Below are 16,424 nucleotides of genomic sequence, written 5' to 3' on the forward strand. Positions count from 1 at the left end.
ATGGATAATGTTTCGGTGACATCACTGTTTACTCTTTTAGGGTTAAATTGCACAGTGGAACAAAAAGTCACTCTCTTCTCTCTCACTTTGTTATGTTACTTAATAATTTGGATTTTAAATATTGTCCTCATTATAACCATCATTGTGGACAAAGGCCTTCACGAGCCCATGTACATCTTCCTGTGTAATCTCTGCATCAATGGACTTTATGGGACATCAGGCTTTTACCCCAAATTCCTCATGGATCTGCTGTCTCCTTCTCATGTCATCTCATATGCAGGATGCCTGCTTCAGAGTTTTGTGATTCACTCCTCGACTGGCTGTGATTTATCCGTTTTAGCTGTGATGGCCTATGACAGATATGTGGCAATATGTCGACCTCTGGTGTACCACTCTGTTATGACCAAACAAAGAGTCTCCCTGCTAGTGTTTTTCTCTTGGCTCTTACCCCTTTATTGCATGTTCATGAACACAATAACAATCTCTCAGTCCAAATTATGTGGCTCACACATACATAAACTCTACTGTTCGAATTGGCTGATAGGCAAAATCGCTTGCTCTGCCACTACTGCAAACAGTGCTGTTGTTTATTTTAACATTGCTTTTTATGCTAGCCATTCATTTTTTATTGCCTGGTCTTATATGTATCTGATCAGAATGTGCATAAAACCCCAAACTAATAGGAGCAAGTTTATGCAAACTTGTGTACCACATTTACTTTCACTGTTCACTTATAGCTTTGCTGTGATTTTAGAGTTGATGTATATGCGATTTGGGCCAAGAGATGTATCTCAGAGCCTCCAGAACTTCATGGCAATACAATTTCTCATTTTTCCTCCAATTCTGAATCCTTTAATATATGGGTTGAAACTGACCAAGATTCGAAACAGAATTCTAGGTGTGATTCATGATAGAGGAAAAGATCAGAAGTGTGTAGACAAGGCAGCTGAAAAAAGATGAGACCTTCAGCTGTCAACCTATTCATAAAAAAGAACAGCAATTTCATCAAACATTTCTTTTCTAAATGTAATAATTACTTGGAATGTATTTTATAATGCGTTTCTAACAGGGTTCATTTATAATGAACATTCCCCTGCACATTTGTGCACTGTGTTCATTTTTTTAAAGAACAGTGTCAAAAGCATGTGACACACAGTATTGATTTATCAAGATCTCTTTCTCAGTTATGCTTCCTGATTTCCTTTGTGAGATTTCTGAAATTTACACATTCTTGTCTTTTACATCAGTTTCAGCACTTTCTTGTTACTGCAGAAACAATATTAGATAGATACTGACTACATAGATATTGTATAGTTACTATTAAATATCTAGATGTTGGCTGGATATTTAAACAAGCAAACAGATTATATAATTTATTCCTTATGAGTTTAGATGCTATAGATACTAGATGCTTTAGATACTATAGATGACATGCAGATTGGGACACCGCCTATATTACTTCTTACAGTCTCACTAAATACTTTACAATAAAATGCAGGGTTTACCAGAAGTACTACAGATGGCTGTGCAAACCTTTTTGTGCCGAGTTGCGTCTGACCCTATTGATGTAAGGTGCCTTGCATCCATATGAATACAGCCTACACTGTAAAAGCAGGCTAATATGGCACTGTGATTTGTGATATAGTGATGTTTGTGTGTAGGCGACGTGCTACGTGCTTGTTGAAAAGCAGGAAGGACAGGTAAGCCAAAAATTTGCAGGGTTTGCTAAATTTAATCCAAATGGTATTCTGCTTTTAATTGGTTTTCCAATATTTGGTTGTTCTGATAGGATGAGGGCATTTCTCTCCCACCTAAAAATGGCCCTAAGACAGGCACAGCTACACCTAAAAAATTCATATTAATCAACTGGAAGTCTCCATTACCCCCACGTTTCAGGGGGTGTCTCTATCTCTCTGCTTTCTGTTGTTAAGATGGAGCAGATTTGTTTTTGCAAAGAAATTTCACTAAACTATTTCTTGAAGGTGTGGAAGTCTTTTTTCTGGAACTGATAATGTTGGTAGTTTTTTTTTTCTTTTTCATGTGTTTGTTGTTGAAAAAAGTCAAAAATAAAATAATCAAACGGTTTTCTGCTTCTTTCTCCCAAACAAAACAGACATGGCTTTTTGTTATTATAAGCTGCTTGTCACACTGACGGTATCATTCTGAGCGCAGGGTCATATTATTTTTGTGATGCATATTGACAATGGCATCAACTGTAAAACACAGAATGCTGTAGAATTTGCCAAATTGTTGATGCAATTTATAAAAATCAAGGTTTTCCCAAACAGCAGTTTTTCACAGCACCAAAGCCAAAGGATCAGGAAAAGTTGTCAAATACTTTTTTAAATTACACAATAAATTACTAAATGATTCAAATACAGTACAATATAAAATATACTATATACCATATACCTGCCAAAGCCTCTCAGCTGTTTCTTACTCTCTCTGTATCTGCTTAAGTTCATTGCACACATTATACCAGTGGTTTGGAGCAGAGTTGTGTCCTCAAGTTCTAACAGGTTTGAAGTAGAAGTTAAACGCTGAATGGTTTTCCATACATGTACAATGTATGATGGGAACAGACTAAAGCACAGCACGAAATGTACAATTGTGTACAATGTGAATGAAATGGAGGCGTTTATTTATTAATTTTATTACTATTCTATTACTCTTTATAACTCATTTTTAAATATGAGCCCAGTCCTTGAGTGCACTTGAATTTTGTTGTATGTTTATACAATGACAATAAGGAAATCTGAAATCTGAAATGAGAGCTCAGTCACTCAGGTTGATTGGGCAAAAGAAACTGACATGTTTTCGTATAACTTTTAGTCTGCCAGTGGGTGAGCCACCACAGCCATGTCCACTACCAACTCGAGTGTGGAAGCATTATGGACACACTGTGTGAGAGTTAACGTTTGAGTTTTTCAATTTTCAATTTGCAGCATTCAATATAATCTAGCCTGCTAGACAGAGCAGAGCCTTGTTTCCCAATAACAACTGACCTTATAGTTTAAAGGGCCCATGGACTGAAAAATTTCCGTTGTTTTTGTGTGATAGGGAAGGTCTTGGGGCCACATAAATACTGTCCCAGGCATTTCACCTATGTAAATGGAGAAGTGTACACAGCGCGTTTTTTGAAACTGTCCCTGTAAAACGAGTGGACTGCACTTCCTGTAAGTCTTGGCGTCAGTGTCTGTCCTGACGTCAGTGACTCCGCCCACAGCGCCTACGTCCCCAGGCAACCAGCTACCAAGCTAGCGAACTTAGGCAGTTAAGCCCAACACACACCGGCAGCGTAGCGTCGCGGTGCGTCAGGTGACACGCGTCACCTGACGCACCCAACACAAACTGGAAGCGCCGCGCTGTAGAACATCAATCGGCGTTAACTGGGAAAAAAAAAACTACATACCACGGAAAAAAGACAAATCAACCAGATCAACCAGCATTGTCTGACAGGCTACCATAACATAATATCCAGTGATGGGCAGTAGCTTATTGATCAAGTAGTGCGGTAGTTTCAATTATGTTTAAAATGGAAAACCAGGAAAAAACGGTGCATATAACGGACATGTTTACCGCAATATATCCTTCAAACCAGCAGAGCGCTTATTTGTAATGTAAACTAGATCTGTTTGACTGACAGTTTCATTAAAATACAGGAAAGAACCACAGAAGTAGAGAAGAAGAACAGCTACGGAAGCTGGGATGGACATCCGCAAGGGTAAAAATACGCTTTTTCAGGCGCGTCAACGCTGGAAATAGGACAGTGGCGTAAAAGGTAGCGGCGCGGCGCGTCAACGCGCGTCTAGCCGCCACCGGTGTGCGGACACACATAGAAAGTAATGGGGGCGGCTGTTTGACGCGCATCGGACGCCGCCGGTGTGTGTTGGGCTTTAGCCTCAACTCCCCGGCCAACAAGCTCACAAGCTAGCAAACTTAGCCAGTACCCCTCGGCTCCCAGGGCAACATATTTAACAAAAATAACTTGCCATTCTGAAACATCCTGTGATAAACAGATTTGAGGTGGTTCGGTTTCTCCTGCCGTCTGTGGTTCGGGATCATACGGTTGTGTAACATCACACTCAGGGTTCTGGTTTCACGGGTCCTGCAGGGTTTTAGTCCAGATTTGCTCGTCTGTTGGGCTCATTTCAGTGCCAACTGTTTTATCAACCCGACAAAATCAAATCAAATTAAATCAAGCTTTATTGCCATTAAGCTGCACATACAGCAATAGTGCACACAAAATGAGATGGCGTTTCTCACTTGAGATCAGTGCCGGCCCTGCCTATGTTGGCGCCCTAGGCGAAATTACTCCCTTGCGCCCCTCCACCATGCCTAAGGCAGGACGCCCAGCGGAGCTGTAAAATCACTGTAACTCACGGCTTCAAGGGGCTTATTGCTTTCATAAAACGAAAAACTGAGAACTATTCATTCTTCCACCAAGCAAGAGAGTGGACAGAACGGTTGCCAAGCAACACAGACGCTAAGATTGCTTTTTCATCTAGCGCTATCACCATGTCACATCAGGCTGTTTGGGCTCGTTAATGTTGAATTGGATATTTCCATTAATAGTGCAATTGTTAAAATAGTGCTCAATTATGTTTGGACTTCTCTTTGCAGGGACGGTGGCGTGCGTTTCGCAACAGGTGCGTTTTAGTGCAGCCTAAAGTCGGATGTAACAATAACAACAATAATAATAAAAGTATCCTGTTAACTTACCATACATCGGCGCTGTCACACTGTGTCGGCTTTGGGTGGAGATAAAAGACAGGTGGATCAGGAGGCAGCAGGGAGAGGTAGGCTATTTCTCCAGGGAGGCCACCGGACACAGTGGGTTACCCGGCTGCTCATATATGAATCCCCGCAGGCTGTCTATGTTTTTTTCGGCAGCATCTTTGTGATTTTTTGTGCATTCAGGGTGACATATTTTAGGTAATTTCGTCTTGGCGAACGCTGAAGGAGTCGGGCTTTAATTTGCGGATGCCCGTGTTCGCCCTGCATCCCAAATGAAGCTGCATGTCAAACCAGACTTTACAGACAAGCCCCCAAGGTGTGTTTGAACTTCGTGCCTGAAAGTGCTTCATCTTCTGGCAGTCTGCCTCGGTTATGGCTTGGTGGTGGGAAGATTTGTCACCTCCTTCTCGGCGGAGTTTCTTTATCACACCGGCGAAAACATTGTTGCTGGTGGTGAATTCAGCGTCTTTTAACAGACACCAAGCAGCTCCTCCAACCACTCATCCAGGCTCAGGCCACCCAGCAAATCAAAATTCACCACAAAGTCTGACATTTTGTTTACAAAAGTCTTGAAACAAATGCAACTTAACGAGGAAGTTGAGCGCAGAGTAGTTGGTTGCTAGGCAACGCTCTGTCCGTTTACACTGGTGCAGGGATATTTTGTGCTGCGGTCTGCCAGTGGGTTACACTGATTTTACAAAGTTCAAATCAAGTGGTGGAATGGCCGCAGGAGTTTCTTCCTGCTCAACACAGTGTCCTTTGGTGAAAAAGCCAAGTAAGCTGCTCTGTTTTGCCATAATAAACTCCGTCTCCGTCTCTCGTTTTTCTCTTTACCTGTACACATTTCTTTCTTCCTGAGTCTGGGAGGGACCATTTGCGCGCAAGCTAACTCATTCATTTCATTGGGTCACATGCTGATGACGCAGCCTGGGGGCGGGCACTCACGTATGATAGAAAGCTGCTGAGTATGATAGAAAGCTAGCTTCACATGAGCTCTGCTAAGGCTGGCAATAGGTTGCTTTCACATGACGCCACATTGCTGCATCGTGAGAGCGCAAAATTCAGATGGAGGACAGGAACTGAAGTAGCTTAATTACTGAGGATCTGCTGTCTGAAAAAATGCCCATGTTTTGTGTAGTTTACGGCTGCTCCAAACGTTCTAACCGAGAAAAGGAAAAGGGGTTTTATAGAGTACCAAAGACTGTCATTCACAAAGGTGAAAAATGTAAAAAGCTCACAGAACAACGCCGTAAAAAGTGGATTTTAAATCTACGTCTGCGGTCGGGAGGACCACAGTCTGCTAATGCCCGTGTCTGCAGCGACCACTTCGTCAGAGGTATGTTAGCTAGCTAAATTGTTTTTTGTGGCTGTGTTTATATAGCACTTTGTTGTTGTTAAATGCTCATTTACTTAGTAATGATTATTAAGTTACTGGTAGCCTAATATGGACTTCATTGGGTCTTTTTAGGCTGCCCTAGCGCTTTGGGGGATGTTGAGTCGGTAGACTGGGCTCCGACGGTCAACCTCAGTTACAAAAAAACTAAAACGACTGTCAGGCTGACGTCGTCGTTAAGATGTGTTGCATGTTTGTTGACATTATAGCCACTACTGCCAGCTGCTAGCATCTTAACACATAAAACAATATAAGAACAAACACTCACCCTGGCGAAGACCAAACGATAATCATCGTGGAGCCGTTTGGTACCGAGGTTGTGGGCCCACCCGCAGACAAAAAAGTTATATGCCTCCAGACTTTTATAGGCTTTCATCTGCTGTCTGGTGTAGTGTGATGTCTGAAGGACCAGATAGTTTTTGATATCAACAGCCTTGATTGTCGGCAAATCTTTAAGTTCTGTCGAAAACTCACTCATCTTCATGAGATTCGGGTCACGTCCAACATATTTGTTAATTAATTGATTGTATTTTAGTCTTGAAACTGGATCTAAATCCGTACAATACAGACTCTCTGCAATGGTTTCCTCCATAGATGTTCTCTCCATTTTTACTTCCTGCCCTCCATCTGAAATCGCGCCGCCTTCACGCGTCATCATAACCACATGACTGAAACCCAGCTATAGAGTGGTGAAGTCCCGCCCACCCACTTCCCGTACATGGGTCCTCAAAAGCAAAAAATTATGAATGCGATCCAATAGGTAGATAAAAATTATTTTCTGGTCCCATTTGAATTGTGCCATGGATTTCACATATGTTGTTTGTGATATATAAAGATAATTTTTCACGCAAAGAAGACTACAATTTAGCGCGAAGAATATTAATAATGTTAGGTTTTGTGTGAGCCCGCTTTGTGAACTACAACTCTTCGCTGCTCTCGGTGCGAATGATACACGTCACCACCCGCACTGGAAGCCTACAACAGACATGGCGAGTTTTTGAGGTTCTGAGTTTTTCCGCCCGACGGCGGGGTCCACTTGCCCTCCCGCCCGGCCCGGCGCTCCGTCGGCCCTCGGAGACGTGGACAATCGGGAACAAAACACACCGGCATCTTGACTTAAATCTGCATGGAGGGAAACGGCGATGACGTGACGTCACATACGCGACACAGTATGTAGTCTTTCTAATTGTGTTTTCTCAACAGCATTTAACTGAACAATGGCGCAATAAACGGTCAAACTCTTGACATGAAAATTTGTTATTTAAGCCTACAAACAACATTTGTGTAATCCATGGCATAACGACGGGGGGACCGTCGTTAGTGAGATAAAAACAGAGCCAACGAGATACAGTAACTATTTGAAAACTTGTCGAAAGCGAGTTATCATCTTATGTAAGATTGTCATGGCTACCACCGAGCGTGATGTTATACAACCGTACGTATTTGAGCCGGACTCTGAGTCCAAATCACAGACGAAGCCGGCATTGTATTGCTATTGTGATGGCGGCGTGCATGGACGCAGCGGCCCCTCCAGGGATCAGCAAGAGTGAATGTTTTAAATGTTTTGCTTAACCCAGATGCTCAGGTTGCATAACCTACACCATGGGGCCTTTAATAGCACCAGGTGGTGGGGGGCATATTTTTTAATCATTAACCAACAAAAAAATTATGTAAATTATTAGACTTCGACCGATAAAGGCTGATATAATAATAATAGCTTAGGGCAGGAAAAAGCTGATAACTGATTAATTGGCCGATGTAATGCCATCCTCTTCCCCACCTCCCACGCACACACACACACACACACACACACAAAATTGACACCGGATAAAAACTAACTAAACTAAAATAAGTCAGCAGGTGGGAGCTCTCTATAATTTTGAAGCAACTCTTTCCTATTTCCGGTTGAGAAGCCTCATATACTACTGGAGGAAACAGAGTCTGTCTGCAATGTTGAGCTTTACAGTCAGAATAATTTCACTGTAATATTTTGGACTCAATGATTAAGATTTGACATGTGTTGGCTTAGCAAGGATAACCACTGAACTTACAGGGCTTTTTTGTCATAATGGATAATGTTTCCATGGGGTTAGTATTTACTCTGTCAGTATTAAATGAGACAATGAATCACAGAGTCATCGTCTTCTCCCTCACTTTGCTGTACTTTACTTTACTTATCCTCTTTGACCCCAATGGGGCATAAGGCATCAATGATAGTCCTCCATCTATCCCAGTCTTTGGCAGCCATCTGCGCCTCGCCCCATGAGAGTCCCATCTCTGACAGCTGCGCCTCTACTGTTCGTCACCAGGTGATCCTGGATCGGCCTCTTTTTCTTTTTCCCAGCGGTGTCCATCTGAGGGCCACTTTGGGGATCCGCTCTGGGGGCATCCGGAGTACATGTCCAAGCTATTTCAGACGATGGTGTTTGATTTCTGATATCAAATTTTGGGAGCCAGTTCTTCTGTAAAGTTCCTTATTTAATATTTTATTGGGCCAGAATATGCGGCAGATCTTTCTCAGGCATCCACTGTGGAATCAGCTGACAATTTGCATGTTGCTTTTAGTTACTCGCCAGCACTCCGCCCCATATAGTAGAACCGGCTTGACCAGGGTGGTGTACAAGCGGATATTGGTATTGAGGTCGTAGATGTTGGACTTCCAGATGTTATGGAGTCTTGAGTAGGTGCTGCGGGCTTTCCCAAATCTGCACTGGATGTCCTTTTGAGCACCGTTGTCCTGGCTAATCAAACATCCCAGGTACACGAAGTTGTGAACAACTTCAAGTGGCCCATTACTTATCTTAATGCATGCATGTTGACTCGGCTGTTGTTGGGTGTATAAGTGAGGGAAGAGAAGGGGAGTACAGAGCAGTGGTAGATAACTTTGTGGAGTGGGCTGGACGCAATCACCTGAGGCTGAATGTCAACAAGACCAGAGAGATGGTGATTGACTTCAGGAAGAAGAGGACGGCTTCACAGTCACTGTGTATTCTGGGAGAGGATGTGGAGGAGGTGGAGGACTACAAGTACCTGGGCGTCAACATCAACAACAGACTGGACTGGAAATCCAACACCGAAGCTGTGTACAAGAAGGGGATGAGCAGACTCTACTTCCTGAGGAAGCTGAGATCCTTCAATGTGTGCAGCAAGATGTTGGAGATCTTCTATCAGTCTGTTGTGGCCAGCGTACTCTTTTTCGCCGTGGTTTGTTGGGGGAGCAGCATCGGAGCCAGCGACACCAACAGACTCAATAAACTGATCAGGAGGGCTGGCTCCGTGATCGGCTGCAAACTGGACACTTTGGAGGCTGTGGTGGAGAGGAGGACACTGAACAAACTGTTAACCATCATGGATAACCCTGATCACCCTCTCCACCACACACTGGACAGACAGCGGAGCTCCTTCTCCAACAGATTGTTACAGCTCCGCTGTCGAAGGGACAGATACAGGAAATCATTCCTGCCACAAGCCATCACACTGTACAACAAATCACATCTGTCAGACAGAGACTTGCAACTGTCTGCTGTATAGTTCTGTTCTTAACACTGCATTACCAGCACCTTAACTGTTTTTGTACTTATTGTACATCACCCAGCACCTTAACTGTGTATTTACTATCCATCACCCAGCACCTTAACTGTTTCTGTACTTATTGTACATCACTCAGCACCTTAACTGTGTATTTATTATCCATCACTCAGCACCTTAACTGTTTATTTATTATTTATTATCTGTATATTACAGCCTAAGTTAATATACACTCACACTGTTTTTCAGACTGGAGGGGAAGTGGATTCCTTAAGAGGCTGAATCAAGGCGGTTAGTTCCTTGTCCCAGTCCCGGGCGTTCAGGTTCTGCCACTTGGTTCTTAGTCTCCTGGTTTCATACTAACTCTCCTTATCTATACAATCTATACAATCATGTATATACTTCAGCGCCATCTGTATATTGTCATACTCATTCCATATATATATTTTCACATCTCGTATCTCCTTTCCTTAGGTTAGCCCTTATTGTATTTTTTGAGTCTTTAGTCTTTATAGTCTCTATTGTATATTTTTAGCCTTTATTCTTTTTCTTTAGTTAACTTTATTGTATGTTTCTACTGTTGCTGCTGGAACACCAGAATTTCCCTGGTTGGGATCAATAAAGTATATCTATCTATCTATCTATCTATGTGTGCTGGTGTTGATGGACATCACTTGGGTTTTGGTGGTGTTAATAATGAGACCTGTTTGAAGAGCATACTTGCTGAGCCGATCAGTTTTTTCCTGCAGATGCTTTGCATTTGTGGATAGGACAGCAAGATCATCAGCAAAGTCGAGATCCTCAAGCTGGCTGGAGAGGGTCCTCTGGATGCCTTGATGTTTATCAGCAGTTGTTTTGCGCATGATCCAATCAATGACAGTCACGAAGAGGATGGGTGAAAGGATGCAGCCTTGGCGTACTCCAGATCGTACAGGGAATGGCTCAGAGATGGTATTGCAGCTGCATTCCAAGTGGTTGTAAAACCTCCCTATTATATCTACAATCTTCTGGGGGATTCCATGTGACTGCAGGATCTTCCATAGGGTTTCACGTTGAATGCTGTCAAATACCTTTTTGAAGTCAATAAAACTGACAAACAGGGGGACATTCCACTCCATGAATTGCTCTATGATGTTTCTAACGGCAAATATTTGATCTATACATCCTCTGCCCTTGCGAAAAACAGTCTGTTCTTCTCGGAGCTTGCTGTCGATGACACTGTTGATTCTGTCCAGGATCACTCTACAGTCGGGAGCAGGGAATGGAAAGAAGTGTGATCCCACGCCAGGAGTCACATTTCTGGAGATTGCCTTTCTTGGGAATTTTGGCTATTAGGCCTCTGGTCCAATCATTGGGAATGTTTTCTCTACTCCAGATGTTCCTAAAAAGGATTGTCAGGGCTCTTGTAGATGTTAGGAGGTCAGCCTTTAGCATCTCAGAGTGGATAGAATCAATACCTGCAGCTTTGCCGATATTCATGGCATCTCATTTGCGGTTGGGGGACCAACATTGATGTTCAGGGTATCATCTGCAGGGGAGGGGCTTTAAGGTGTTTCCACTCAGAGACTTTTTGCCATGTCTGTGGTGGTATCCAGTCCTTCTGGCCCTTCTGCTTAATGCCCAAGACTTTGGTGGCAGACTCGACATAAGCTGTTTTAAAAGAGTCCCACTGGGTGTTTATATCGTAGGCCTCATTTTCTAGTGAGTCCGCAAAAGCTAAATAACTATTCCTTAATTCCAATACACATGGTCAATTTGGTTTGATGTTTTCAGGCGATATCCAGGTGAGTTTGTGGATGGTTTTATGCGGAAAAATGGTCCCTCCAATAACATAGTTGTTGGTAGCACAAAAGTCGATTAACCTTACTCCGTTGTCATTCATCACTCCACATCCATGTGTACCCATCACTCTGCTGTTGTTTGTGTTACCACAAACAACCACAAACAACTTTGGCATTAAAGTCACCAATAGTGAGCAGCAGGTCATGCTGGGGGACCTGAGAGACAGCAAATTGGAGTTGCTAGTACCAGTCATCTTTAATTTCAGTGTCGGCTTCATTCGTTGGTGCATAACACTGCAGGATGGTTAGTTTGCAGTATTTGGAAAAGAAGCATGCTCTTATTAGTCGAAGGCTAATAGGTTCCCATTCCATTAGAGTGTTGGCTTTCTTCTTGGATATTATCAGGGCAACGCCATGGGTATGGGTGGAATCGTGTCCAGAATAGAGAGTAATGGATTTATCGTTATTAACAATGTGTCCAGAGCCAGTCCATCGGCATTCACTTACCCCCAGAATATCAATATGGTATCTTTTCATCTCTTGGAGGATCTGACCTGTTCTTGATGGTTCCCACATGGTTCGGACAGTTTGGCCGAAGTAGACCATTCTTCCCGTGGGCTTTCACCATCGATGATCATTCTGCCTTCAGGGAGGCTCGGGTCTGCTTGGGCCTTGTAGATGAAGGTAGTATTATCTCAGTTTCCGTAAAACAAGTTTTTACAGGGTGGGGGGGTTGGCCACATGCCCAACCTTTTCGTCTGGCCACTCTCCATCTGCCTGTCCACCAAGGTTAAATTTGCCAGGAGCATAAAGCTCCAGATGGCATAGCCTTCAGGGTCATTGTGACACACAAACCTTCCTACCACGATGAGGTAGATACCCACCGGAAGGCTCACTTTGCTGTGGTACTGTATAATTTTATTTGTGAATGTTTCTGTCATCATAACCATCATCACTGATGAAAACCTACGTTCTACTGTGCAATTTTTGCATCAGTGGACTTTATGGGACCACAGGTTTCTACCCCAAATTCCTCTCAGATCTACTTTCTTCCTCCCATGTCATCTCATATGCTGGGTGCCTTATTCAAGCTTTTGTAGTGTACTCATTTGCTCTAGGTGATATATCTATTCTCACTGCAATGGCCTCTTTTCATTTTCTCCATTAACATACTGCTAACTTCTAGACTGAAACCCTCAATGATTCTGTGGTGACACTACTGATGAAATGTTCCATAGCCACCCAAAATTTAGGAACAAAAATGGGGAGAGGTATGGGTGCACTGATGTCATGCATACAGACACACATAGATTTAGACTAACCTTAAACTTTTTACTTTACACCTAAACCTAACCTCCCCCTAACCTTAACCCTTTTACAGTACATCTAAACCTAACCTTACTCTAACCTTAACTTCTCACTTTATACCTAAACCTTAACCTTGCTCTAACCCTAACCTTAACCCCTTACTTTATGCCTGATCTTAAACTCAACCTACCCTAACCCTCTACTCTAAACCTAAAACCTAAACCCACACTAAACTTAACTTACACTCTGTACCTAACCTATACCTACACCTCAAAACTAACCTGAGCCAGGATGACCAATTTTTTTGCTTAGCCCGGCAGCCATTTTGTCTGCTCAAAGGAACCCCAAACACCAAATTTCAGTTTCCTATGTGGTGTAGTTCTTGAGATACTGACACCTGAAAATGGAGGGAAAATAAGGATGCGTGAAAATTGCACCAAAATCGTCACATACCCTCCTCACTAAATTGGCTATATCTCAAAAAGTATCCATCCGAGCAAACTAAAATTTTACAGTGTGCCTATTGGATAAACACTTGTATAGTGTCAAAGTGAAACACTTAACTGCACTATAATGTGAACTGTCACAAAATGAGACAAAGATGGTGGTGGTGGGCACACTGCTGTCACATGTAATGGTCCTACAGTAATTCAGTCATGTCTGATGCAACCAGTTAAAACTGTGAATTTAGGCTTACATAGGTCAAAGCAGTTTTCATCACTTACACACTTAGGCCTGAACTTGTGATAATGCATTTTTAATCACAGAAGGCCTATGAATTAAAAAAAAAAAAAAAAAAAAAACCATTAGTGTGTCATAAAATACAGACCAGTCTCCATCCAGCAGCCATCCTCTGCAGCTTCCATTGTAATATGACTTATTCATTAGGAGTAGGTAGGGCTGTGCGATATGACAATATACAGTGCATTCAGAAAGTATTCATTTACAACATAGTTGCTAGACTAAGCCAAACTGCTAATGTTACTTCAACTGTTATAGCCAGTACACAGTATGTTTCAAGGTATAGGAATCCTGAAATTGACTGACGGCTATAATGTACTATCTGACAGGACTAAAAATATGACAATAAAGTACAAATAATAATACTGGGTTACTTGAGAGAATCTTTGAATCTGCCTATTGGTGAGTACAGGCTGTTTGGGCAGACGTAACCATAGGATTGCAGCAGTTGTAGTTGTATGAGGGTGTACTGAATGAATTTCCTTTCTTTTGAGGTGTAAATGCTTGTTCTTCATTTACAACATAGTTGCTAGACTAAGCCAAACTGCTAATGTTACTTCAACTGTTATAGCCAGTACACTGGATTATGGCCAGTTCTGATCTAGCAAATACATTGGCTGACATACTGACTGATATTTTTAGCTTAAAGCACTGATTGGACTGTCTGCATTCCCAGCTTCCTGTTGTCATGAGCAGGGGGATTTAAAAAGAACAACAAACACTTTGGTAAGGCTAGAGACAAACAGCACAAGATGTTCTCTACTGCTCCAGCAACCCAGGATCCTATGTCAAATGTTTTTATCTGAAATGGCACTGTGTGGGATGGACATTTCCAAGATTTAACTGTTGTCAAACTTCATATGGACAAAATGTTGAGTGAGCTCTCATAAAATGGATAATGTCTCTGTGACATCACTGCTTACTCTTTTAGGGTTAAATTGCACAGTGGAACAAAAAGTTACTCTCTTCTCTCTCACTTTGTTATGTTACTTAATAATTTGGATTTTAAATATTGTCCTCATTGTAACCATCATCGTGGACAAAAGCCTTCACGAGCCCATGTACATCTTCCTGTGTAATCTCTGCATCAATGGACTTTATGGGACATCAGGCTTTTACCCCAAATTCCTCATGGATCTGCTGTCTCCTTCTCATGTCATCTCATATGCAGGATGCCTGCTTCAGAGTTTTGTGATTTACTCCTCGACTGGCTGTGATTTATCCATTTTAGCTGTGATGGCCTATGACAGATATGTGGCAATATGTCGACCTCTTGTGTACCACTCTGTAATGACCAAACAAAGAGTCTCCCTGCTAGTGTTTTTCTCTTGGCTCTTACCCCTTTATTGCATGTTCATGAACACAATAACAATCTCTCAGTCCAAATTATGTGGCTCACACATACATAAACTCTACTGTTCAAATTGGCTGATAGGCAAAATTGCTTGCTCTGCCACTACTGCAAACAGTGCTGTTGTTTATTTTAACATTGCTTTTTATGCTAGCCATTCATATTTTATTGCCTGGTCTTATATGTATCTGATCAGAATGTGCTTAAAACCCCAAACTAATAGGAGCAAGTTTATGCAAACTTGTGTACCACATTTACTTTCACTGTTCACTTATAGCTGTGCTGTTTTTTTAGAGTTGATGTATATGCGATTTGGGCCAAGAGATGTATCTCAGAACCTCCAGAACTTCATGGCAATACAATTTCTCATTTTTCCTCCAATTCTGAATCCTTTAATATATGGGTTGAAACTGACCAAGATTCGAAACAGAATTCTAGGTGTGATTCATGATAGAGGAAAAGATCAGAAGTGTGTAGACAAGGCAGCTCAAAAAAGATGAGACCTTCAACTGTCAACCTATTCATAAAAAAGAACAACAATTTCATCAAACATTTCTTTTCTAAATGTAATAATTACTTGGAATGTATTTTATAATGCGTTTCTAACAGGGTTCATTTATAATTAACACTCTCTTGCACATTTGTGTTCATTTTTTACAGAACAGTGTCAAAAGCATGTGATACACAGTATTGATTTATCAAGATCTCTTTCTCAGTTATGCTTCCTGATTTCCTTTGTGAGATTTCTGAAATTAACACATTCTTGTCTTTTACATCAGCTTCAGCACTTTCTTGTTACTATAGAAAAAATATTTAATAGATATTGACTACATAGATATTGTATAGTTACTATTAAGTATCTAGTTAATGTTGGCTGGATATTTAACCTCTTAGGACCTGGCGTACACATATGTGGACATCACATTTTGGGTTATATTACCGTAGTAGTTAATTCTACTTACCTAGGGACGTCTGGCCACGTATGTGGACCCTTACACTACCTACCACACTTGTTTTATATTTTGTTACAAGCATATGATGCCTTACTGTAGCTGTGACTGTCCAAAGGGGGCAAAAATGTTGTTACTTCATTTTGTTTTTTTGCACTGTGATATTCGAAACACGTTCAAAAATATGTTTGTGTTATTAATGCAAGACAAAGCAGTCAGGACAAAAACTGCAATGTTCAGGGTGGAAATAAAGACTTTTGCACTCTATTACACAACGGCGACTTTATTGTGTTTTAAGGAAATTGAGAACCAGTGTCCACATATTTGGACATAATTTTTCTCTAAAACTACACCATGTAAAAAGACGATGCATAGTTGTTATACTTATCAGGGTCCAATATGCCAAAATAGAATCATATGCATATCAAAAAAGAGCTCGGGTCTTAAGAGGCTAAACAAGCAAAAAGATTATATAATTTATTCCTTATGAGTTTAGATGCTATAGATACTAGATGCTTTAGATAATATAGATGACATGCAGATTGGGACATTGTTTATATTACTTCTTACAGTCTCACTAAATACTTTAAAATAAAATGCAGGGTTTACCAGAAGTACTGGTTTGCAGCCAGATG

General features: G+C 41.6%; 2 protein-coding genes across 2 annotated transcripts; both read left to right on the forward strand.

Moving 5' to 3' along the window:
* On the forward strand, window positions 1-960 carry LOC115379541 (olfactory receptor 1D2-like). The gene has a single exon (XM_030080246.1). The coding sequence runs from the start codon at window positions 1-3 to the stop codon at window positions 958-960; it is 960 nt and encodes a 319-aa protein (XP_029936106.1).
* A 7,238-nt stretch (window positions 961-8,198) lies between these two features.
* On the forward strand, window positions 8,199-15,339 carry LOC115379542 (olfactory receptor 1D2-like). Its single transcript, XM_030080248.1, has 2 exons — window positions 8,199-8,309; window positions 14,491-15,339. The coding sequence occupies exons 1-2, from the start codon at window positions 8,199-8,201 to the stop codon at window positions 15,337-15,339; spliced, it is 960 nt and encodes a 319-aa protein (XP_029936108.1).
* Window positions 15,340-16,424: the final 1,085 nt, after the last annotated feature.

The sequence above is a fragment of the Myripristis murdjan genome, chromosome 21, assembly GCF_902150065.1.
Source record: "Myripristis murdjan chromosome 21, fMyrMur1.1, whole genome shotgun sequence".
Taxonomy (NCBI): domain Eukaryota; kingdom Metazoa; phylum Chordata; class Actinopteri; order Holocentriformes; family Holocentridae; genus Myripristis; species Myripristis murdjan.

Bases quoted from the DNA above. Each gene is read 5' to 3' on its own strand.
- LOC115379541 (XM_030080246.1), top strand. From the start codon at position 1: ATGGATAATGTTTCGGTGACATCACTGTTTACTCTTTTAGGGTTAAAT.
- LOC115379542 (XM_030080248.1), top strand. From the start codon at position 8,199: ATGGATAATGTTTCCATGGGGTTAGTATTTACTCTGTCAGTATTAAAT. The intron at 8,310-14,490 runs CTCTTTGACCCC...TTAATAATTTGG, and splicing joins TGTACTTTACTTTACTTATC to ATTTTAAATATTGTCCTCAT.